Raw genomic sequence first — 26,343 nt, 5'->3', positions numbered from 1 at the left:
CATTGAGTTTATCTTTTATGATAAAAAAAGCCAACATCATTTCATTAATTGAATCCTTCAAAGGAGCTCTGCAATGGGCTTCTGGGCTACTGAATTCATAACTGTGTGAGAGAAAAAAATCCATGATACTAGACGTAGGCTAAAGCAGTGTGGAGTGTAATGCAGTGGGGTAATGAATCTTGTACTTGAATCAGTGGCCGACGTTTGAGTTGCAGTTCAGATCAGGTCAAATCCACATAGCAAAGGGCAATGGGTGTAGGTTGGATGCCCCAAAGTCTTACACTGCTGTGTTCTGTCTCCTGTTCTCTTCTGTTTCCATGCATTCCCATACAATTTTTTCTGTTGTTGATCTCTATACATAATACTGTATATATCAATCAGTGTGTATCACTGCAGCGATGAACATAAATTCACCTTATCCAATAGAGAACTAAGCTGAGCAGTTTGAGATTGGATTCTCCCCAAACACAGAATCTAGCACTGTGGTCATTAAATCTTTCCTACAGCATGATCAATTTTAATCGAAGGAGTAGCTTTATGTTTGTGATGAGCTTCCAGTGACAGGGTTATAATTTTTTATTGGAAATAAATAAAACTTTCTAGTGATATTACTCTACTGACAGCAGGTTCGGCACAAGCCTTGGACATACCTCCTCCTAGAGAGATTATTTATTGAAAAGTAAAAATCTTTCTTTCCCTTTTTTGGGTTCTGCTCTGTATTACTGTTTGATGCAGTACAGAGAAAAAAACACACCTGTAATGCAATGACTTTGAGAAATGTCAAAGTAGAGGGTGATAAAATCAAAGAAAATCGTGACATCATCTTCCAGGCAGAACGAATGGGCAAAATATAAAAAATCCATTGTATAAGGATCATCTACACAAAAGATAGAGTGTTCACATATAGTTAAATCAAAACTGTATGTTGTGCTGCTACTTTGCTGTTAGGAAGTTCTAGGAACATGTAGTAGATTTTCTTGTACATTCTTTGAGGAGATAGAAATAGATGTATTTGAGTTGGTTGGACTCGATGATCTCTGGAGGTCCCTTCCAACCCCTACAATTCTGTGATTCTGTGAATGAAAAATGATGGGCTCTGTATTTTGTTGCAGTCTCCCACAGCTTGTAATATAGTCCAGGAAAGAAAATTGAATGATTTCTGCTTCTTTATGTTATTGAGCGTTTCAGTCTCAGCCATGTGATGCGTTTCCCACCTAAACTTTGAAGAAGTTCAGTATAATTTTTCAAAAGCACCTGTCTGCTGAGCAGTTTGTTCATTGTGCCATCCATCCCGTGTTCATTTGACCAGATTTTTGACCTTAATTTATTTCTTATCACTGTCCAAATCGACTTTCTTTATATATATATATATATATATATATATATAAACATCTCTGCAGATGTTCAAGACCTGCCTGGATGCCGACCTGTGCGACCTGCTGTAGGGAACCTGCTTTGGCAGGGGGTTGGACTCGATGATCTCTGGAGGTCCCTTCCAACCCCTACAATTCTGTGATTCTGTGATTCTGTGATATATATATTGCAGTCTTTCAGTATTTGAAAGTCTCTGAAAATACCTTTTTATTTCCACGTCCTGAGCGAAGTTTGAAGCTTTTGTAACACCAATGGTTATTCTGGCATGCCATTCCTACAGAAATGTACATGTAGACCAGCTATGCCTTAACACTGGGCTCCACAGCAGTGTAAGATGTTGTCAATAACATGAGATTGCTGTTAGTTGGGTGGCTGTATTTCTGTAATTCCTATTACTTCTTCATATTTAATCTTTCATTTTATAAAGTAACATTCTAATTAACGTGTCCTACCCTAAAGTCATTGTTCCTCACTCTAAGGCAGGCACAACCATTTGTTTTGTTTTATATCCACCCACTGGAGCTTTTAGACTAGGTTAGATGGGAGAAGCCTGGCATTGCATTTTCCATAGTGCCAAGTATAACTGGTTTGTCAGTAAACATAATTTATTGAGATGTAAAGGCTCTGTCCATCTGATGTGTTTAAATTTAGGGTTGAATTCGGGCTTTAAAAGAAGAACTTTGTAAAAGTAGCAGCATGGTGCTTTTCTGCATCCAGCACTTCAGCTGAAAGTTATTAACTTAACTATGTAAAGATCATATAGAAACTGTAGTTAGGTTATAGTCTAACTCATTGGCGACGATGAAAAGAAAATACAGAAGTTCCAACTCTGTGCAGATAGCAGTGTTTGGAATAGAAAGGCTTTATTAAAGTTAAGTGAACAAAGGAAAAAGAGAGGCAATTCACTCATATATTCACAGCATTTAAGGCTTGTAAGGGCTTACTGCATTATTTAATTTGATATCTTTTATATCACAGGTCATTACATTTCATCCAGTTACTATTTTATTATGCCTTATATCTTTTTCCCTTAACAGGTATTTGTCAGAAGTGTCTCTTCCAAAAGGAGAGCTGATTGAATTTGAGAGTACCAGAAGGGGAATCAACCAGTTTCCTTAGTTTATAGGACATAGGTTTATAGGAGCACTGAATGGTCAAATGGTGTAATTGAACACTGTGGTGTTTTGTAGAAGATAACCTTCTCCAGTACGAAAAATGTGCCTGCCTTTCCATTTGAGTTTGCCTGGTTTCAGTTCCTACCGCTGGCTCTTGGTATGCTTTTTCATTGCTTGTTCAAAGACCCTCAATCATTCTCTATATTCTCTAATTGAAAACCTTTGGATTTTCTTTTTGAAAGCTAAACATAACATGTCTTCTGGGATTGTCTCTGAAACTATTTGTGAGGAGCTACTTAATGTCAGGATTCATCTCGCCAGTCCTGTTCACACCAACCTCATTTTTCTTATTCAACCCTTTTTTTTTAATGGCAAAAGGATTTCTTCTTTACTTGTTCCTCTGCTTCCACTCTTGCACTTTCCTCAAAGATTGTTCCTTATTTTCAGATTGTGCCACTTGTTCCCTTTGGTAAGATTTTACATATGACTGGTTTTGATTTTTGATTGCATGCACCCTTAGAAAGTGTTCGCTTTCTAAGACCCTCCTGTCAGCTTCCTCATCTGAGTTACCCAGAAACTTTGTAAGTTGAGACTTTTTATTTCTTTACTGATAGCAACAAGCAACAAGCTTTGTACCAGTCCCTGGAATGTGCTGATAAAAGTGCTGCCATTCAATGCACGTTCCGTTCAGACAATTTTTTTAGAACTGTCATTTAGACAATTCTTAATCCATTTAACACGTGCAGTATTGATATTGTATAGTGCTAATTTTTTAATCAGACTGTCATGAAGTAATAAGTCAAATGCATTAATAAAGTCTAAGTCTATTACACCCATGCTATTACATTCTACATTTATTACAACTAGACTTGTAATTTCATCAGAGAATGAAATCAAGTTTGGCTGACAAGACCTACATTCCATACAACCATATTGAATGGCATTAATTATATGCCTATCTTCAACAATTTTTCTTCAGCTGAATGTCTTGTGAGATGCTCTGTTGTGTTGTACAGTATCCCCAAGGCAAGGCAACTCATCGAGTTCACTGATCTCTGCTGTGAAACACCAGTCAAACCAGAGATATCCCGTATCACACATCACAACCAATACATTGCCCTATGACTCAGACATTTTTCCTACTACAAATAGTAGAAAAGCTTATCACTGGCACCTACAAGAAAGTGCTTAAATATTTTTTGATGCTGAGATTCCTTTTGAAAGAAATCAAATCAGAATATTCTCTCCTGAAGCACATTTAATGCATTCCAACTGTGAATAGCATTCAGCCCACTTGCCCAGACCAAAGTGAGTCTATTCTGCTAATCCCTCCCAAAGTGCTGGCAGTGGGAGCCTTCAGCCTAACAAAGACCTATCCTGTGTGTACAGTGAACAAGATGGCAAAGTTTTGTTGTCTCCTTTTATCCTATAGGCGATATATACGTGTGTGCATGTGTTTGTGTGTGCACATATTCCTGTATTTTCCTTTTACAGATTCTTCAGGCAGGGGAGATTCAGGCTGGACATTAGGAAGTATTACTGTTCAGAAAGGGTGGTCAGGCACTGGAATGGATGCCCAGGGAGGTGGTGGAATCACCGACCCTGGGGGTGTTCAAGGAAAGGCTGGATGTTGTGCTGAGGGACATGGTTTAGTGGGAGCTATTGGGAATAGGTGAACGGTTGGACTGGGTGAGCTTTTAGGTCTTTTCCAACCTTAGTGATTCTATGATTCTATGATTCTATGATTCTATGATTCAGTTGAAAGTACAGTTGAAGGAAGAAGGGCCCCCACGGTGCTGGAGCCCTGGCACAGAGAGCAGAGATCTGTAGGGTCTCCCCCTTGTGGATCTTCCACAGCCCCTGGCATGGTGCTGGACATCCAGCTCTACATGAATTTGCTGGGGCAGGGGGGACCAGAGGGACCCCGGGGTGCTTCCAGCTCCAACCACTCCCTGATTGTCTGAAGAGATACTGGGGAGGCACACATACAGAATCACAGAGTCATTAAGGTTGGAAAAGACCTCTACTATCACCCAGCCCAACCCCAGCCCAAACATCCAACACCCAACACCCAGCCCAACCTCGCCCGCATCTCCACTGCTTTGGAACACCTCCCTGGGCAGCCTGTCGCAGTGCATCACCACTCTTTTAGAAAAGACATTTTCCCTAACATTTTCTTTCTAAATTTTCGTTTACTTTGACATTCATCTGTCCTCTACTGAAACCAATAAGCAGACTTTCAGAAAATTCTCCTTTGCTATGTGCACCACACTGTAGCTGCAGTACATGGCTGCCTTCTCTGGGCATGCTGTTTTTTCAGGCAGAAGTTCGTAGTATTTAAGCAAAATTTTATTTAGATTAACAACTGCAGAATTGGCCCACGGTGATAAACTGGTTCCTTTCTCTGTAAGGTTGACATATATTTTAGTACAGCTGTATAAAACAGCGTGGATCACACTGAGAAGGTAAAGCATTGTATTTTGTAAATCAGAAACTCACGGAGGATAATGAGCAAGACATAACCTCCTATTTCAGAGCTGACAAAGTCTGTAGAGAACTGGGAAACATAAAGAAGGTAAAAACAAAAAAACAGTTAGCCAAATGTTAGTGCCATTTAATATTTCACAGTGATCTTCCAAACAATATGAAACTCCCCCCAGAAAACTGAAAAGTGGTCAGGAAAGAGGGAGTTGCAGGACTTTTTATCTACAAAAATTCTGTGTTAGGCAGGAAGTCAAATCATATTGCCATTATGGGCTCTTTTGCCCTCTGAAAGTCTATCAGAATGTTATTATTGCCATTCTTTTCACGCTCATTATTTGGAAGGTTAAAAAAAAAAAAGAGTTAAAAAGTTAAAAGGATCCCCAGAGTGGTTTCTCAGTGTGTTCTTGACTAACCTTTGTTTGCTTGCTTAACACATCGCTATCTGAAAGAGAAGCTGGAAATGTAATGAATGATATCTACAACATAATAAAAATTCCCAGGCTGGTTTGAAGAAGCAGATGCTCAAAAGACCTATTACTTTTTCATATAATACTTTACATATTCACTAGGGCCTTGGCTTTAGCTAGCACAAATTGTTTTAGCTCCAAAATCAATAAGCTCTGAAATATGCATTGGCTGAAAATCTGCTGCCTGTTCCTTTCAGTTACATTTAGACATTTGTGTCAGAAAGTATATGAGACTTACGAAAAGTTTATTGCACAAAGAAGGGGAAACTATAAGGAGAAGCTGTGAGATCATCTCTTAACTTTGGTGCTTGAGCTACACACATGATGCCTTACTTTATAGAATTGTAGAATCATGGCATGGCTTGAGTTGGAAGGGACCTCAAAGATCATCCAATTCCACCCCCCTGCTGTGGGCAGGGTTACAGTAGATCAGGCTGCTCACAGCCCCATCCGACCTGGCCCTGAGCACCTCCAGCAGAGGGGCATAATGGATGTAGGAGATGGAGAGGCTGGGCTGGCCGTATGCCTACCAGTGGCACACATGTCTTTGTTTCAGCAGGCAAAGAGAAGCAAGTCAGAAATGGGGCAGGAGGGAATAGCTTTGGCATTGCGTGGATTTCATAACCCAGTTCACCAAGGGCTGAAGTATCAGGAGAAGAAGCCCACATGCCATGTGGGTGCTGGCAGGTGAGGAGCCCTTTGAAGTTGTTCCACTTTGCAGGAAATAATGAACTGCTTACAGCATGCAGCAAGTTAAAAAGAATGAGCTCAGTTCTCTAATCCGTTGGCTTGGGCACTCACCTGGGAGATGATTAAGAAGGTGAAAATCTAAACACTATTAGGGAGAAAAAAAAATTGAAAAGAAGCACTGATGTGTCACTCAGATGTCTTTTTTTTAATATATTTTTTTTTATTTTCATTGCTCTTTACAGGGAGGCTTTTGCCAGAGCTCGAATCCCCACTGAAAGAGCTCACTGTAGCTAATCCTCTGAGAGCGGCTATGTTTTCTAAGCGGGAAATAGATACAGGATAAACAGACAGTCTGCTGTTGGCACACAGCCCTACCTGCCACGGTGTAATAAAGTCTTATCGGCTGCAGCGAGGTTCTTCTATGGCTAAGCTCCTTGCAGAGCTGAAGGAGAACTGAGCACCATGGCTAGAAATCCAATACTGGCACCTACAAATAAAGGATTTCCATTTGCACATTGAACAGTAAATTGAATTATACTTAGTGATTCAATAAATCATACGCTTCAAAGTTGTGGCTCTCTTGGGAGGAGGCTCCTGGAACTTTTGGAACTTGAAGTGAAGCGCGCTTTCGCTGTGGAATATTAAAAACCAGATAATTAAAACCAATAGGTGATCTGAGGACACTATGACTCTCTGACTTAATATAAATGGACGTTTTGTGATGAATTCTGGAAGAGGTACGAAGTTGAAGAGCTGAATATCACTGAAAGAACACCATCCATCACTGAGCAGATTAAATTGTTTCAGTTGTTCTATGTTAGCTGGTTTAAACCTCTCCTTAGAGGATGTGCAGCTTTTTTCTTTGATTACTGCCTCTCCATTTTAAGAAATCTTACCAAATAAAGATTTGGTTAGAAATGTTTCGATATGGGTGGGTTTTCTTACAGTGCAAAGGAGTGGTTGGCTGTTGCGATGCCTGCTCTGTTCTTTTCCCTGTTGTGTACTTAGCATATAAATCCAAGATAAATGCAATTATTCTGTTTTTGCAGTCAAAATTCACAGAATGATAGAACTGCTGACCTTGCAGGTCATCTAATCAAACTCCCCTGCAAGGAACAAGGGAATTTAAGCTTAATGCCAAAAACTAAGAAGGCAAACAGAGTTTTGGTTTCCTTTTGTCACTTTGGCTTTAGCTGAGTCACATCCAGCACGATGAGCTGAGCTTTGGCGTGCTGCTCAGGTTAACCTTGGGCCTCTGTTGAATTCTTGTGAAGCACACAGTACCTGCAGAGTGATTGCACCTTCTTTCTGTCCAGTGCTGTTTTCTCTTTGTGCTTCTCCTAGGGAAGCTTGTGCTCAATCAGTGCCACACGAAGCCTTTTACCTCTGTTTGCTCTTGCGCACCCAGTTGATCGGAAGAGTTTCCATGGAAATTGGTGGGAGCTGGGGGTGCTCACCACAAATGATTTGAGATTGTTCATAGCAGAAATAGCCACGCCATATTTGGAAGGAAAACCCAATAGGTTGTGGAAAGGCTTTGAGGATAATTAAAGGTGAATCTGATAAGACTGGCCATCATTATCTCCTGGCTTTCTCTGTGAGGATGAATATTGATTTTAAATATGCTCTGGGTTCTACCAGTCTGTTAGCCACACATCTAAGGGATTTTTTTCCATGAGGTCAGGCTATAGCATTCTTAGGGTAATGCTGTTATTTCCCTATTCAGAGGAAAAGAAGCAAACCGATTCTTTGAACTTCTGGATTAGTCAGAGCAGACAGTGTTGACAAGATATAATTGCTGCTTCAATTGAGAGGAAAGGTAATGCCTCTGTTGTTTTGAAGTTCTTGAAGAAACACTCATGTGGTCTGAAGCTGCTTGTCTCAGACAAGCAATTTGCTCCTGAGTGACAAGAACTTTCTCATGGTTCACATTGGCTTAAAAAAATAATGAAGTCGGAAGCTGCTCCTGAATCCTTTTAGTTACATGAGGTGGGCTTGCAAAATCTGGACACATCGTTGTCCATTTGCTCTCCTTTATCTCAAGCAACAATAAAAAGCCCAAGCTGGTCTTCAGCTAAGGGAAAAAAAAGAAACACTATTATTTTCCCTGATAATCCATGTTAAAACATGGAATTTAGAATAAATTCCTTCCCTGACCTAAGCTGGCCGTCAGTTCGCACCATTCTACAGGAAGACCATTTCACTTTACTATCAAGCCAACTACCTGTGACTTTCATTTTTATCCTACTAAATGTAGGATCCCTTTCAGTTACCTGCCCTCACAATTTGCCTTCAGATATTGGATCGCTTCAATTGTTGATTTCAATAGGCACAGTGCATGTGGAAGAGGAATGGGGCCATCGTTTGCCTGGACAGTATCCTGGTGGTCAGGATGACATGGCTTTAGCTACAGGTTACATATAACTTGTACTTTTTTGCCTTTTAATTGCAGGGAGCTTATCTTTGCTGTATTGTCAAGCACACTGGACAGGAACCAAATTGATTTTATCAAAATTTTCATTACAGGTATCCCAGATATTCCCCTTTTACTTCTCTGTGTTCTAGACTAAATTTAATCCTACTCTTTTAAATCCCCTTTAATAGCTAGCCCACCTGCCTGTGTGCCTCATTTAAGTTTTCTTCTTTTCACATGCCCCAATTAACTGATGTAATGCTGTCTTACCTTTCCCTCTGACACCTCTTTCGTATGTCCTACATCCTTTGCATTTCCTTCCGCTACTGTTTGGTTTTTTTTTCCTTCAAATTTCCCTTAGTACCAGATTGGTACTGATTTCACTGAACATTCCCCAGTAACTTATAGACTGATTTTTCTTGTTTGGTGGCAGCTAATTCAGAACCCCCCAATGGGCCAGACTCACCTGGTTGTTGCACTGCATGAAATTCCAGATGATTCTGTTGAAGTCAGCTGAGTAAAGGTGAAATTTATGCTGGTGAGAATGACAGGAAAACCTGGCGTAGTTTGAACAAGTAGCCTATTTTAGAATCATAGAATCACCAAGGTTGGAAAAGACCTCAAAGCTCACCCAGTCCAACCGTTCACCTATTCCCAATAGCTCCCACTAAACCATGTCCCTCAACACAACATCCAGCCTTTCCTTGAACACCCCCAGGCTCGGTGACTCCACCACCTCCCTGGGCATCCATTCCAGTGCCTGACCACCCTTTCTGAACAGTAATACTTCCTCATGTCCAGCCTGAATCTCCCCTGGCGTAGCTTGAAACCATTCCCCCTGCTCCTATCACTGATGACACGAGAGAAGAGGCCGACCCCCAGCTCACTACAACCTCCCTTCAGGAAGTTATAGAGAGCAATGAGGTCTCCCCTGAGCCTCCTCTTCTCCAGGCTGAACATTCCCAGCTCCTTCAGCCTCTCCTCATCAGCCCTGTGTTCCAGACCCCTCACCAGCTTTGTTGCCCTCCTTTGAACACGTTCCAGGGCCTCAATATCTTTCTTGCAGTGAGGGGCCCAAAACTGGACACAGTACTCGAGGTGCAGCCTCACTATGCCAACCTAAAAGTCATTCTGACCATCCAGCTTACTTTGGCTGATTAGTTCCTTGTTATGCTTTAACTGGAGAATAGGGTTGTTGTTTTTGGTTTTTTTTTCTTTCAAATGGAGATATTATGGCAACAAAAATGCCTACATTTATAAATTTTTGGCGTGTGCAGCACTCAGCACCATGGACTCTCACCTTGCAATGCCTGGGTGTTCAGCAATCTGTTAGTTTTTGCTGTGGAAAGTCATGTGGCCAGATACTTCTCCTTTTATGAACTTCATCTTTCAATAATATAATAAAGAATGAAAGAATTTAGGCCATAAAATAACTGAAAAACAGGAATAATGTCTTTTAATGTGAAGTAATCCCTGATTGCCTTCCTTGAACTTTATCTACTGCCACGAAGTTCAATTAGGAGCTCACTGACTCTTTCTGAGGCCCATTGGGAGCAGTGTGTTGGCGGATATAGAGTTTGGAATTTGTTGTATGATCTTGTGTAAACAAGCCTTTGAGCTTAGTCTTCATTATCAATTATTTCATCTGTATCTTACCTCATTGCTGGTGAAGCCCAGCTTCCTACTGCCAGGACAGTGTAGGTGTTGTATTTTTCATGTTTTCTTCATATGCTTTCATATTTTAATATTCTGGTTAGAATACTTGATAATATTTTACTAATTGTCAGGCACAAATATTTAAGAGATTTATTTTATTTTATTTTATTTTATTTTATTTTATTTTATTTTATTTTATTTTTTTGCTGAAACTTGATAACACCTGCAAAAATATCACTGGCTTACCTTATTTACACTCTGGCTGGTTTATTTCATGATGGCCTTGTCCAAACTTGTAGATATCATAGAGCTAGTATGTACATTAAACATTATGTATAAGAAGCTCATGCCTTTAAAAATACATTAAAAAAAATAAAAAGGGAAATAAGGATTGTGCTTTTGATCTCAATATTAAAAAAAAAATGGGTATGCAGCAGCTAATTCTCATTAATAGGATCTGATTTTTGTCTTTTAAGGTAGAACTGGCCACATGGAAGCTGTACGAGTGGTATATCAGCCAGAAAACATCAGCTTTGAGAAACTGCTCAAGGTCTTCTGGGAGAATCATGACCCGACACAAGGTAGAGTGATGAGTGAGCCAGTATTTAATTATCTTACTAATTACAGCTGGGATAATTAGTGTTTGAGCTGCATGGAAGAGATGAACCTTGAAATCACACTGGAGCTTGAGAATATGATTGCAGACATTTATTGACAGAGAAAGAGAGGAAGAGAGAGAATGAGAGTACAGAAACTCACAATACCCCTCCTCCTTTACAGCTGTCTGTGCTGGGAAAATTCCCACAGAGAGACACAGCAGACAATAGAATTTTTTTTTTCTCAGCTTTGATTATGACAATTTCTTCTGTAATGCTATCTTTTGTCCCTTAATTTGAAGCACAGTTCTTTGCAGCTTCAAATGTGGACGTTCTTTTTTTTGCTGAGAAAATTTATACTTTGTAAAATAGATATTTTTTTGCTGTATTTTCCAATGGCAGCGAATATACCTTTTTTTTTATGATGAGCAAAAAAATGAACAAAAGATGTCAGAATTGATATGCTGAGTGGAGCATTCTGGCTATTTGCTTTCTTCGAACCTTTCGATTTATCTCTCTTGGAAGAGATTTCGTGGTGACTTTATACACATCTGTGCAAACATAAATGGGAAACTGTGCTGGGAACACATTGTACATGTTTATATAGTCTCAATAAGCATCATGCTTTCTACCATTTTCCAGAAATATTACGCTCAGTCACTCATTTCAATATTTTAACAGCTATCATAATTATGCCACTTGTTACCACATCTGGTAACAAAAAGCACAGATGATACCTACAGAATGGGGCACCACCCTGAGAGTCAGTAATGCTGAAAGGGATCCAGGGGCTTTTGTGGATTAAGTGTCTTCCACTGAGCCCAGAGTGCAGCAGAAAGACAAAAAATTGCTATTGCAGCTCCTGCCTGTGTGAAAAGGGAAACCCCAGTCAGGGCGAGGACGCTTTCTGGAGGCAGCCAGTAAAATCTCATGGATTTATAAACAAGGCTGGAAAAGACCACTAAGATCATCAAGTCCAAGTGTCAGCCCAAGATCACCATGCCCTCTAAACCAGTGTTCCTAAGTGCTCTATCTACCCTTTTCTTGAACACCTCAAGGGATGGTGACCCCACCACCTCCCTGGGCAGCCTGTTCCAATGTGTTGGAACCACTCTCTAAGAAGAAATGTTTCCTAATATCCAACCTGAACCTCTTCTCATTCAGCTTGAGGCCATTACTCTTGTCCCAGTGCTGTTACCCGGGAGCAGAGGCTGTCCCCCACCTCACCACAACCTCCTTTCAGGAGTTGGAAAAACCAATGAGGTCTCCCTTGAGCTCCTCTGCTCCAGACTGACCCATCCCAGTGCACTCATCCACTCCTCCTAACACTTAGGGTCTATGTTCCAGTCTCTTCACTGCTTTGTTGCCTTTCTTTGAAAAATTTCATGTGGTTTCTGTGTTGACCTACCAAGGATTATAGAACAGGAAAAGGACACCTTCAAATGTCAAACATCATTGTGAGATTGACAGTCCAACCACTGATGGACCATGACAAAATCCAATAGCTGGACATTCAAGTTTGAGAAGTTTCACCTTGGAATGAAATAATTTTGCAGCTTGCAGTGTAATTAAGCACTGGTTTCTTTTTCCATCACTGTCATTTCAAGACTTTAAAATGAGATCATTTATCGTTTGAAAGAGGAGCTCGATTCAACTCCTGAGAAGCTCTGCCTATGTGTGGTGGCAATGGCATGTACTGGGATGTGCTGATTTATGTGCCTCCTTGATCAACCCCTTCCTTTCTGTTTGTGATCAGAATGATGTGCTTTCACCATCCTTGAAACACTAGCTCTGAGGCTATACCTGTCTTCACATCATTCTTCAGGGCCTTTGTGGTTTGCTTGTAGGTTTCAGTAAGGAATTTTACCCCATCCTACCACTGGTTAGTTCTAGTTTTGTTCTTTTTAATTTGGATTGTCAGCGATTGGCCATAACCTGGCCTCTTTGTGTTTTACTCATCCATTGGATTCATCCCAATTGCCAGAGCTAGGATCCTAGCCTTCCAGAGCAGCATGAGGAATGGATCTCTGTTGATATACTCAGGGAAACTACCACCTAACCAATTCTCTGCCACTGCTGTAGTCTTGCCTTGGACTGTGTTTGGTTGGTCACTGCATGTGGCACAGATGCAATAGCTTGGTCTCTAAAAAGCTTCAGTGCATTAGGTTGGCTGAAGTACGAGTACTGGGCATAATATAGTAGTTGTGGTAAATGAACTTAAGATTCCTTCTGACTTTAAAACAAAATAATAATAATAATATCTTTGTATTCACTTTACATCCTCACATAACTGAGGTTCAGAATAGTTCCAGTCAGTGCTTTCGGAAGAAGGTTGGATGCTGGCAGATGTATGATTCACTTCTTGATTTCTGGCAACTGAGGAAACATCACCTAATTAGCCCGGGCACAGAGCCACACTAATGTGACCGTATTCCTTCTGGGATGTAAGCTAATATCTCTGCATGATGCTGCAGTGTGCATACCCAAGTCATTCACAGCTACCTCAGGAATCTGTGTGGCTCTGTGGTGCCTGGTATAAACACAGCTAAGCCTTCATTAGGAGGAAGTTTTTCACCCAGAGGGTGGTGAGGCACTGGAACAGGTTGCCCAAGGAGACTGTGGATGCCCCATCCCTGCAGGCATTCAAGGCCAGGCTGGATGTGGCTCTGGGCAGCCTGGGCTGCTGGTTGGTGACCTGCACACAGCAGGGGGTTGGAACTGGATGAGCACTGTGGGCCTTTGCAACCAAGGCCATGCTGTGATTCTATGATTCTATGATTCATCCTAGCTTGACTCAGTAGAAGTTCCAAGTGGTTCTTTTGTAATAATTTGCAAAAAGCAAGAGCATCACTTTACCTGCAGAGATGATGGCAGTCACTGAAGCCTTCTTGTGTTCCAGACAAGGCTGATGTGGGCAGATTGCTTTACCTATGTATTTTTATGATTGCTTAATGCTAAACTCTGTTCAGTGTCTCTGCAAAGCTCGCTGCATCTCTATAGCCTTTCTTGATTTGAGAAAAACTAAACCACTAGTGCCCAATTTCAAGTTTCTTTGTCCTGTGGGATAGGGATGGTATGCTGTGTATCTTTTTCAAGTTGTGGCAGTTAGCACTAGAAGCTTGGTAAGGTGGAATTATTTCTTCATCTTTTTTGCACCCCGCTCCCTGCTTTTATCTTGCTATGAGAAATGTGGTTTTCTGTAAAGATACAAAGTGAGAATTATCTCCCTGACCTGTGATATTTTTCTTCTTTCCTGAAATTCAGCTATGAGCAAAGTCTTATTTAGCCAGCCTTGTGGGAATGCAGCTCAGTCTGTCAAAAGGAAGGCTTTTACTAAGCAGTTAAATTAGAAAGATTTCTTATTCATGAAATTCAGCACACTCCTTGGATGAATCCAGTGTCTCATACAGCCAGCAAGTGCTGGACTTTCTGAGTATAATGCTCACTCAGAAATACAAAAGCTTTGTCTGTGGCACTGCCTTATCTTTCCCCCAGAAGTCGGGTTAATGCCATTTAAGCCCTCGTATCCCCCAGCGAAACAATGGACTGGTCTGGTTGTCCCAGTGCCATTAAGCATCAAATATGGAAATATTCACTTGTATTGTTTCAGATTCACTTGCAATTAAGGATCTTTCAAGTATCGATCTAGTTGGCACCAACTTGCTAAAGGATACAGATGGGCAGTCCTATCATTCATTGTTGAAAAAGCATATTAATATGCAGAAGTTCCTGCTTTCCAAGCAGTTGGACCTCCTGCCTTCAAGATGAGGCAGACATCTCACTGGGATTCAAGGTTTCTCTGGGAGGCAGCCTGGCTCTTGTTTCATGGAGCTCTTGAGTCTGAGTATTATACAGAAGACTACTGAAAAGCAAGAACCTTTGATCAGTCAAACAGCCTGTGAGTTGAAAGAGATTCTCCCATATGAGCATCTCCTAAGTGTGGGGCCCTGATAAAGTCCTCCTTGACTATTAATTTAGGCTCTATTTTATAATTCATTACATTCGGGATACTGAAAAAGCAACAAACCCTCGAATTCTGCCAAGTGGCATATGGTTGTCATCTCTGTTCAGCCTCTACTGCACAGATCACCATTCCTTCTCTCCTAGGAATAATCTTATCCATAACGGGAATGCTCTACACAACTCTAGAAGTGCTTGAGGTGGTTGCTTCTTTGTGGCTGATACAGCAAAAGAGGGTGAATGTCCTATGCTAAAAATACTGCTGGAGAGTCCTACAGCTGTCTGCTTTGTGCATTGCTTTGTAGACTTACAGAGGCACAGAGCAGATTCCGTACTGCCCTGTTTTTGCACCAAAGGTGCCTTTCTTAGAGCCATCTCCTCCGAATTGCATCCTTACAATGGATTTGCTGGCACCTCCATTCTGTGTGTCCATTTTCAGCCCATCAGTTTGTGTTGTGCCTCAGCCTGTTTTCACGTTTTCTGGAAGCTAGTTTTTGACCTGTCTGGAGGATGCCACGTCTTTCTTCGTGCTGACACTGAAAGCCACAAAAAAATTCTCTGATCAAGCTGAAAAGTAACCCTGCATGAACTAAAATATAGCTTTGAGCCTGGACTTTCATTGCCAGAAGCACAACTGCCAGTGAAACTGCCCTTCTGGCACCAGCAGTGCCTGCCAATGTGTGAGCCAGTTGGGAAACCCAACTTTACTTATGTTCAGGGAAGAAAATGTCATATTTTATCTAATCAGAGAGTTTGACTACTCTGAGGGGAGTCAGAAACAATTTCTCCAAGTCTCTGGAAACATCTTTATAATATTGGAGGAATCAGTTTGTCATGGTGCAAGCAGGATGGCTGTTAAGCATGGTGCTATTCATAATTATGTTGATCTTTTGGAAGATTGAAGTCTTACATGTGTTAAAGATTTCAGCTCAATCAGAGGCAGCTTTAAAGGATGATTCTTTGTTGCTTTCATAAAATCGTGGAATCACAGAATCATTCAGGTTGGAGAAGACCACTAGGGTCATCAAGTCCAACCAATCACCCAGTCGCCCTTATGCCTGCTACCCCATGTCCCTCAGAGCCACATCAATAGTCATACATTTCTTCTTAGCAGAAAAAAATCCCAAATACTGTTCCCTCCTTTTGAAAACATACCTGGAGCAAATGAAAAATCCACTCATCTCCTTTAGCACCTTCCTCTCTTGAAAACTTTATGCTTGTTTCGGTAGTTCTGCTCCTTGTATTTATCAAGAGTATCCAGTGCTTCCCAGCTACGACAGTTCTCAATTCTCTCTCTGTACACAAATCCTATTGTCTTTCATTGCTGCTTCTGGCTTCTGTTTGTATTTGTGGTAGCTGAAGGAGCTGAGGGGAAGGCACGGCCCAATGGCCTTAGCAGCCCTCTGACACAAGGGTGTAGGGCAAAGATAGCCATGGCCATCGCTGCCTAAGAGCTTCTAGAAAATGACTTCTACTCATTCCTTGAGTATACAGAAAACCAAAGCTAGCGGTAAGTAATCTCATTCGTCCTTTCTGTCATGAAGAAGTCCTTATCTTGCCTGTGTTTGTCCAGGAAATGTAAGCAGAACTGATATTTTTCCAGCAGTTAAGGACCATCTGTACTACAACAAACTCATCACCTGCCAGATTCATTCAGAACATCTCTTAGTCCATAAGTCTTGTGTATCCACGATAAAGAAGAGATGTATGAGCTGTTTCTCCTCCCTGTGACCTTCCAAACAGTTTGGCATTTAGCCTTAGTGCTGATACATGAATTCTCCAGATTAATATCTGGTTTTCGTTGTGCTGACCCGTTTTAGTTGCAGAGGGTATATTTATTTCTCACCAGTTTTGAAGGACTGTACTTTTTTTAGACATCACATAAGGAATCTATCATCTGCAAATAATTAAAATTAGACACTGGAAATGACATTGTATTGCTAATGAGCAGATGTGTCTACTTACACCAGTGGAAGAACAGCTGTACACATAAAAAATGCTGCAGCGACCCTAAACTAACATTATGTATTCTGCTACAGGCCTGTAACTTGATTTAGAGATTGAAGGGGAAAAAAATCTCTCCATGTAAAATATATTCATTTTTGACTTTTTTTTTATTTCTGTGAATCTCTTCCCTTTATAATTTGAATGAAATCTTCGAGTCTCAGATTGATGCACAAACACCTTTGCCATCTACTTCAGATGTAATTAAAAGCCCTGATAGTTTCAGCATTATCACAAGCAGCAGAAACACAAACCTATTGTCACCAGGCACATTAAATATATTCAAAATATAATTACAGACCCCCTCGGGAGCCATTCCTGGTCCCATATTCTTCAATATTTTCATTAATGACTTAGAAGATATAGTGGAGAGGATACTAATTAAATCTGTGGTAAAGACGATGCCAGTAGGCTCTTGGAGGAAAGGAATAAAACCCAGCTCTGGGTTGATAAATCGAAAAAGCCGTGGAAATTGATGTACTGATACTCAGTGATGATAAATGTATATTGGTTCATGCAGGACTGGATACTCAACAGTGGGAATATGGAATGTATTCTAATTTCTGCTCTTACCTCAAGGAAGGAAGGTTTAGATTGGGTCTCAGGGGGAAGTTCTTTACCAAATGAGTCGTGAGATGCTGAAACAGGCTGCCCAGAGAGGCTGTGGATCCCCGTCTCTGGAAGTGTTCAAGGCCAAGTTGGATGGGGCCCTGGGCAGCCTGGTCTGGTGGAGGTTGGTGGCCCTGCATGTGGCAGGGGGTTGGAGATTTATGGAGATTATGGAGATTAAGGTTGGAGGCAGCCTGGGCTGCAGTGAGCACGCCCTGGTTAAGTTCGTGATCTCAAGGGATGTGGGCCTGGCAAAGAGTGGTGTCAGGACCCTGAACTTTGGAAGAGCAAACTTTAAGGTGCTCAATGGACTGTTGGCCAAGATTCCCCGGGATGCTGTCTTTAAAGACAAAGATATTGAAGAGAGCTGGCTACTCTTCAAGGATGCCATTGTGAGAGCACAAGAGCCCTCCAATCCTATGAATAAGAAAGCGGGCAGAGGAGGTAGGAAACTGGCATGGCTCAGCAAGGACCTGCTGGGCACACTGAGGGCAAAGGAAGGTGCGTACAAGCTCTGGAAGCAAGACTGTGTCACCTGGGAAGAATACAGGGAGGTCAGAGGGGTCAAAGCTCGTGTGCCTCCTTTGGTAAATGTAAAGGGAGAACCAGCTTCAATGGATGAAGAAATGGCTGAGGTACTGAATGAGTTCTTTGCCTCGGTCTTCACTGGTGGCCAGGATTCCAGTATTTCTCATGTCCCTGAGCCCTGCATCCCTAAACCTCTGGGTGGGGACCAGGGCAGTAAATCCCCCTCACTGTAAGGGCAGAACAAGTCCGAGACCATCTCATGAGACTGAATGTGTACAGGTCTATGGGCCGGATGGCTGCATCCCAGGGTTCTGAAGGAGCTGGCTGAGGTGGTTGCCGAGCCGCTCTCCATCATATTTGAAAAGTCGTGGCTGTCAGGTGAGGTCCTGGGTGACTGGAGGAAGGGTGACATCACTCCCATTTACAAGAAAGGGAGCAAGGAGGACCTGGGGAACTACAGGCCAGTGAGTCTCATCTCTGTGCCTGGGAAGGTGATGGAAGAGATCCTCCTGGATGACATGCTTGACCACATGAGGAATGAGTGTGTGATCTGAGACAGCCAGCACGGCTTCACCAGAGGAAGGTCATGCTTAACCAATCTGGTGGCCTTCAGTGATGGAGTGACGACATCGGTGGACAAGGGAAAGGTGACTGATGTCACTTACCTGGACTTGGGCAAGGCCTTTGACACGGTCCCCCACCACATCCTTATCTCCAAATTGGAGGGATGTGGATTTGATGGGTGGACCACTTGAGGGATAAGAAACTGGTTGAAAGGCTGCAGACAGAGGGTGGTCATCAATGGCTCTGTGTCCAGGTGGAGGCCGGTAATGAGCGGCGTCCCCCAGGGCTCTGTGTTGGGACCGGTGCTCTGTAACATCTTCATCAGTAACATGAACTATGGAATCGAGTGCATCCTCAGAAAGTTTGCTGACAGCACCAGGCTGAGTGGTGCGGTTGACATGGTGGAAGGAAGGGATGCCATGCAGAGGGACCTCAAGAGGCTAGAAAGGTGGGCCTGGGTGAAACTGATGAGGTTCAACACAGCAAAGTGCAGAGTTTGGCACTTGGGCTTGAGGAATCCCAGGCATCCATACAGACTGGAAGGAGCGGTCCTTGAGAGCAGCCCTGCAGAGAAGGACCTGGGGGTCCTGATGGATGAAAAGCTTAACATGAGCCAGCAGTGTGCTCTTGCTGCTCGGAAAGCAAATGGTGTCCTGGGCTCCATCAGCAGAGGGGTGGCCAGCAGGGACAGGGAGGTGATTATCTCTCTCTATTCTGCTCTTGTGAGGCCCCATCTGGAGTACTGTGTCCGGGTCTGGAGCCCCCAGTACAAGAAAGACAGGGAGCTGTTGGAGAGGGTCCAGAGGAGCCACAAAGATGATCAGGGGACTGGAGCACCTCCCCTACAAAGACAGGGAGCTGGGCTTGTTCAGCCTGGAGAAGAGAAGGCTGTGGGGTGACCTCATTGCAGCCTTCAGTACCTAAAGGGAGCCTACAAACAGGAGGGGAATCAACTCTCTGAAAGGGTTGGTAACAGCAGGACAAGGGGAAATGGTTTAAGTTGAAGGAGGAAAGATTGAGGTTGGATGTCAGCGAGAAGTGATGTCAGTACCTCACCTCACCACTATGAGAGTGGTGAGGTGCTGGAACAGCTGCCCAGAGAGGCTGTGGATGCCCCGTCCATCCCTGGAGGTGTTCAAGGCCAGGTTGGATGGGGCCCTGGGCAGCCTGGGCTGCTATGAAATGTGGAGGTTGGTGGCCCTGCATGTGGCAGGGGGTTGGAGCTTCATGATCCTTGAGGTCCCTTCCAACCCAGGCCATTTGTGATCCTTGAGGTCCTTTATGGTCCACCAGCTATTTTATGATCCTATGAAATCTCACTGTTGGGACATATTTGTCTGGTGTCTAGCCATCCCTCCAGCAACCAATTTAGTGGTCTCCTGTCCATAATCTCTTCATACATATCTGTGGTCTATACTTTTTGCGAAGCAAGTAACAAAAATACTCTTTGTCAGTAATGCTTCACTACTGTTGCACTTTGAGAATGCAACTTCTTTTCTTTCAGGAACTGAAATGCCTAATGATGTGCTGTTCCCATTTTTTGTCCTTCCTCCAGAACAAAATACGCATTAAAAATACTTATTATAAGGCTGTTTTGCGTCCCCAGGAACTTCAGCTGACATGACCTTATTTGCATATTATACTCTTTTTATCCGTATAAATTAGAATAGACTTTTTCTGACCTAAATTTCTAGTTTAGTAGCTGTTGTTTTCCATGGCACAGTGAGAAGCTGAGATTTGACTTTGCATCTTTTTTAATGAAGGGAAGCATTAGCCAGTGTTGTGCTTGCTGAGATTGCTGAAGAATTTGCATTATGAAGTGAAGCAGTTCTGGCTCAAGGGCAAAATTCCATCTGGGTTCTGATTTCTTCTTCGCTTTAAACTACTAGTGGTTTATTTCTTTCATTTATGACAACAATGTGTTATCCAGTTTTCCAGAACTACTAAAAGCAAACTTTCAGTATTGCTAAGTAAAATGGTACCTTGAAGATAAGAAAGGCCGTGGTATTAGTCTTTTATTCCATTGAGGGTAATGTGGTGACTGTTATGCCACAGAAAACATGCATCTACCACTCACCTGAAGGAATTCCATTTGTTTATGATTTCTATATCTGCTAAGAACAATTTTGGAAAATGCATCTGTTCTCTTACAAGTTTCCTTGGTGGTTGGGGCTTGATGATCCTTGAGGTTCCTTCTGACCCAAGCCATTCTATGATTCCTTGAGATCCCTTCTGCATCAGTTCACAATTGCAGCGTAGATGTGATTGTAACAGAGGGGAGGAGGAAAGGAAGAGTAAGGGAATATTCGTTTTAATTCAAGTTTGCTTATTTGTTCAGTGAGTTCTTAAGGAACATTTGGACTTCTCAATGTTTGAGTGTCATCATTAGCATTCAAATTTCAAAGGAATCAAAGTGCATGCGGTGTGAATAATGGCAGCTACTTCTGCATTTGCATTTACAGTATTAGAAAAGGGTAAACTATGGCCTTTTTCCTGCAGAATTTTGTGATGAACGGTTCCAATGTTTGTACAATTAAACAAAATTAGAACAAAATGAAACCAAACATTTCTTTTCTTCTTCAAGTAACCCACTTGTGAATTTACTGCACTTGGGTCTAGAAATCCGCGGCACTGAAGCGTGGTATCATTAATCATAGTTTATGGTGATTATTAGTAGGCTTTTAATCTTTGTTTTCATGTATAATTAGGTACAAGAGGTCAAAGCCGACTCTATTCTAAACAACAGTATTTTCAGTGAATGACTGTTTTTCTCTGCTTGCAATTTTCTCTTGCATATTTATAAGAGCATACTTGTCTGTATTTTAAGAGAGCAGTGTCCCATGAGTTTATCTGCTGATAAAAGCAAATGACAACACTGTAATTTTTATTATCTCTAATTATTTTTATTACTACTGCAGTAACACCTAGCGGATCATAGCAGGTTTAGATTAGAAGAGATTTGGAAGAGAAAGGAGAAGGCACATGAAGAGAACAATAACGAATCTGTGAGATCCCACTGCTGAGCTCTGCTGAGCTAATTCCCGATCAGAATTTCTGCATTTCTTAGTTATATTTGCTCACTTTATCAGTAGTTGTTCAGCTTTTTGTAAGCATTACAGCAGTGTGAGTCCATGAAGAACGGGGCAATGATGGCCCAACTCAGATGTCTAAACAGAGATATCTTTTGCCACACCAGAACCTGTGTGCATTCTGCCTGTCAGCAGTGCTTTAGAAAATGTGGGGCTCCCATATGCCTCACATCATGTCCTCCAGGCTTTTGCAGATATCTCTGCTCCATGCATTTATTTGGTGTTGAATACTACCAACTTAGGTTGGATTTCCCTGGCCAGCATAGACATGTCAGGTGGAATAAAGCTTGAATTAGAGCCACATAGATATAGATATTTCCATGGAGCTTCCATGGCTGATAATGGAGATCTAGTAACATGGTGGACTCACCTCAGCCATGTGTGTGTGGTCAGTTTTTGGTTGTCTAAGCCTGGAAGCTTAATTCCAGCTGCATCAGTTACATCAAGAATTGCTAAAAGTTATGGCTTTCACTCCTGCCACAACTTCATCCAGCCCTGAGAAAGATTTTTAAGAGAAGGCATCTCTGATGGAGCCTAATGTCTGTTTATGACAGAAGTCTAAAACCTTTCAAAAACTAACCATATAACTTTTAATGACAGTTAAGCAAAAAAATTTGTCTGCCATGAAGGATGACTCGCACATACACTCTCCATTCCACTTGCCTGTTCTGTGCACTAGTGGTAAAGGTGTATTATCAATTAATAATTAGAAATGGATTAAAGTTCCTGTCCTCCAGTAGCATTCAATTCGTTGTGACACTCGTTAATAATTAAACTGTGGTTTTACATGGGCTCAGTTAGATCATCCATTTCATTCACAGGTCAAAGAGCATTCAAAAATGCATTCAAACAATGTTATGTCTGATTTAAATAATAATTAAGCATACAGGGAAATCCTGACAAGGGGAAATGGTTTTAAGTTGAAGGAGGGAAGATTTAGGTTGGATGTCAGGGGGAAGTTCTTTACAGAGAGAGCAGTGAGGTACTGGAACAGCTGCCCAGAGAGGCTGTGGATGCCCCGTCCATCCCTGGAGGTGTTCAGGTTGGATGGGGCCCTGGGCAGCCTGGGCTGCTATGAAATGTGGAGGTTGGTGGCCCTGCGTGTGGCAGGGGGTTGGAGCTTCATCATCCTTGAGAACCCTTCCAATCCAATGCATTCTATGATTCTGTGATTCTCTTTCAAAGCCTTCTTTCGGACTTTCTAATTGTGTAAAATGCTTGAACTATCTTGAGAAGCAATCTTCGTAGCTATAGAATAATAATGCTATAAAAATAAGGAAAGATAATAGATTAGAGACAGATCCCCAGTGAGTATACTACTGTTACTTTGCTTTGGTTGCAGCAGTGTGTTGACCATCAGTGATGGGAATAGAGAAGGTTTCTTGTTGCATCAAATTATGAATCGTGGCAGCAATTCATCCCATTCCCACAGAATGTTATCACTAAAAATGAAGGTGTTCTCTTGTGTGTCCATACTTTGGGGTATGCTGCGGCATTAATGATGAATCTGTTGTCAGAAAAGATTCTCTTTAAGTCTACAGCTTCTGTTATTTCATCCAGTGAGTGTTTAGAGGCTGTTCTTGACAAAGATCATTTACACCAGCGCTGGCAATCCTAAGGAAGTATTCTGTGATGCATTCATACTTGGAGATATTCTGAATGGAATGGGATGAGATCATGGGAAGCCCGCTTGAACTGACACTCCTTTGAGCAGGGTTGGACTAGAGATGTCCACAAGACCCCTTCCTACACCAGCATATCCCCAATTCTATTTTAGCTTTAAAGATGCACCAGAAAACCTGGCAATCTTGTGACTTGATAAAGATTAAAGAAAAAAAAATGCCTGTCACCAGACGTTTTTGCAGCTGAAGCTATATTTATGTTTTCATTTAAAAAACATTGTAGACATGATAACACATGTACACATGTAAGTACACATACAAGTCAGAATTTATAGGGAAAGCTTTGGTCCCAAACCAAATGGGAAAGACCAGAACTGCAGTATCTTTCTTGACACTGAAAAACTCCAGTACTGAAAGCTCTGGAAAGCTTGTTTCCTATTGATAGTACGTTCCCTTTAATGTGTACAAACTCATTATTGGATTGTAACCTTCTGAAGAAGCTCTTTCATATCTCATTTATCCTTCCCGTGCTCCAGCACCTTGAAATTCATCAAGAACTCTCAATCCACAGCGCAGTCACTACCTTCTTTTCTATTAACATTTTTCTCCTTTAATCATATGCCATAAAGAGTTCTACTTTCCCTTGGCAACTTTTAAACTGTATGGATGTAATCATTACAGTGAGTGATGACATCAAGCCAGGGTGACATGGCGCAATTGATTTTTACTAAATAATTATATGATGAGCTGGAGGAAGGAGTTATGTTAGTGTTAATTCAGCAAGCATTGATTGGGGGAAAGAAAATGACTAATCAGTATATCAGCTTTCTGTGGGTCTAAGAAAATAAGTGACGGCTGCAGGAAAGCCTATAAATCTCAGGGAAAAGAAAAAAAAAAAAGAGATAAAAATAAGAGCTATGAACTGCCCTTTAAAATTTCACTAGGTGACACAGAAGACAGTAACAGACCTCAGTCATTTATCTCCATTTTGCTTGGGATACTCTGTGAAGAGCACGGTTGACTAATGATGCCATTACTTTCTTTTATTATTTTTAAATGGGGAGAAGAGAAGAAGTGTTGCACAAGTATTACTTTTAAGTCATTAGAAGGTTGAGTCTTCAGAAGAAATTCCTGATTTAGAAAGAAATAAAGTATATTTTGCATCATTCCTCCATAGGAATATACTCAAAAATCACTGTTTGGAAAGATTCTGTATGTTTGCAGGGAATTTTCCATTTCTAAAGGAAAAAAAAAAAGGGAAATACATGTTGTTATTAATGCTTTGGGTTTACCTATTTCTTACTGCCTATAAGATGCCCGGAAGTTAGAGAGGAAGGACAAGCACCACGTAAGAAGCATCTCAATACAAGTTCAAGCTTGGTGTGATAGCAGGACAGCTGCTTTAAAGGAGCAACTCTTAGGCCAGGAATACATAATAACTTTCACAAGGTGTAGAAAATGTGGAAGTGAAAGCACTGACCAGCTGCATAGAGGCAGGGATGCTTTCATGTGTTCTGATCATCCAAATCAAAGAAGAGCTGATACTTGCTACTTTGATACCAGAGGAAAGATGGGAGACCCAAACTAAGTCTAAGCACTACCCAGGTGCTTCAGGTGATATCAGATTGTTGGTAAGAGTCATTTAGAGTCATTTCTTTGACTGTTTTCTACATACACTACAGCTGCCATTCCTGTGCTCACAAATTTCTGTTTCTCCTACTTATCAGAGGTGGTCAGAGCAAGCTCTTTGAGAGCAGTCAGCTCTTTGGGGCATTTCTTGATTAATTGGTGTTCTAATCTCTGCTGGCACAGTGGAGAAATTTTATGGTCTCCAGAGCTCCAGTCTCCAGACTGTGAACCACTGAGATGCTTGGTCAGCCAAAGTGAAATTCCTAAATATGATCCGTGCCCAAGATTTAAATACATTTAGAGCTCCAAACGCCTTCATCCATCCTGGTTCTCCAGAGACAAGAGCTTACAAAGACTGGCTAATGCCAGGCACTGGGCTTTGGGCTTGTGCTCTTTGGCATCATGCAGCCTGATCCAAAACCATGTAATTTTCTGTCTTGCCAGAGGAATGCAAACTCTGTGCTTGTCTGTCAGTTCTAAAATCAGCCATTGTACCTAAACATCCCTTTGATGGGAGAATTTTAGTGTTGTCTTCAGCATGAAGGCTGGTTTTCTTTGCCTCAGGTATCAACAGCAAGTGCCAGCCTTTTGACTCCAGGATGTATTTGTTCCTGTTACTGATGGATGTGTTCCTCATGTCCTGCTCAGGGAGACAGATATTTGCATTTTAGCCAGTCACTGTCTTACAGCCAGATGAAACAGAGTGATCTTGCAAACTTTGGGCCGACCAAAGGGGTTCTGGGTGCTGTGGGAGCAAACATGGAGCTCAAGGACTTGTCTCTACTCTTCATCCTCTTGCACCAGATAAGAAGCAGGTAAATCACCCAGGTTGTAGCTTCATCTGCTTCGTAGCAGGGACATTGGGTAGCCCCTGAAACTCTGCCGGGTTGTCTTTAAACATAGAATTTCTGATCTTCACAGTGAACAAGCCCTCCTGACAGTGACAGAGCATTGACACAGGTTACCCAGAGAGGTTATGGAGTCTCTATCATTGGAGATGTCCAAAAGCTGCCTAAACATGGTCCTGGGCAACTTGCTGTGGGTGTCCATCCCTGCTTGAGCAGAGGCTGGACCACAGATGGCCTCCAGAGAGCCCTTCTAACCTCAGCTGTTCTACAGGTCTGTATTAATGCTTACAACAGGTTTATAAAGAGCCCAAATCCAGTGCTCCTTTTAATTGCTCCTAAGAAAACAACAGTAGGTAATCAAAAATCTACAGGTGACAAACCTTAACATTGGTGCATAAGAAACCTGTGAAAATTGCTGTCTGGATCTGTTGGTACCACCAACGTTGTAGAATCTTAAGTAGATGTCTGTACTTGTAAGAGGCAGATGGATGAAAATATCCACCTAGGTCTGGCATAGGATTTAAAAATGGAAGGAACAAATGTCTTCAGGTGTCAGCATGTAAACTGTTCCATAAACAGTGTCTTTGGAGCATCGTTTGGTTGATGAATGTAGTTCAGTAGTTGGCTATCTAGATTTACTTTTAAATATATGTCATTACAGAGTTATTTCACTTATGTTTTATGGTTGTGTCTGA

General features: G+C 41.7%; 2 protein-coding genes across 9 annotated transcripts in view; both read left to right on the top strand.

Annotated features, from left to right (window-relative positions):
* HMBOX1 (homeobox containing 1) overlaps window positions 1-26,343 on the top strand; it is a 728,731-nt gene that overhangs the window by 484,537 nt on the left and 217,851 nt on the right. The gene's annotated exons all lie outside the window — the stretch shown is intronic.
* MSRA (methionine sulfoxide reductase A) overlaps window positions 1-26,343 on the top strand; it is a 267,633-nt gene that overhangs the window by 146,622 nt on the left and 94,668 nt on the right. For 7 of the 8 annotated variants that reach the window (XM_048937484.1, XM_048937486.1, XM_048937481.1 and 4 more), the window contains one exon: window positions 10,676-10,780. In XM_048937484.1, the coding sequence (XP_048793441.1) occupies window positions 10,676-10,780 (105 nt within the window). Of the gene's footprint in view, window positions 1-8,582; window positions 8,657-10,675; window positions 10,781-26,343 lie in introns of all 8 variants that reach the window. The other variant, XM_048937480.1, reaches the window with a different exon arrangement.

Source organism: Lagopus muta, chromosome 2 (assembly GCF_023343835.1).
Source record: "Lagopus muta isolate bLagMut1 chromosome 2, bLagMut1 primary, whole genome shotgun sequence".
Classification (NCBI taxonomy): Eukaryota; Metazoa; Chordata; class Aves; order Galliformes; family Phasianidae; genus Lagopus; species Lagopus muta.
The sequence above is the reverse complement of the archived record's forward strand: the minus strand, read 5'-3'. Positions and strand labels throughout refer to the sequence as shown.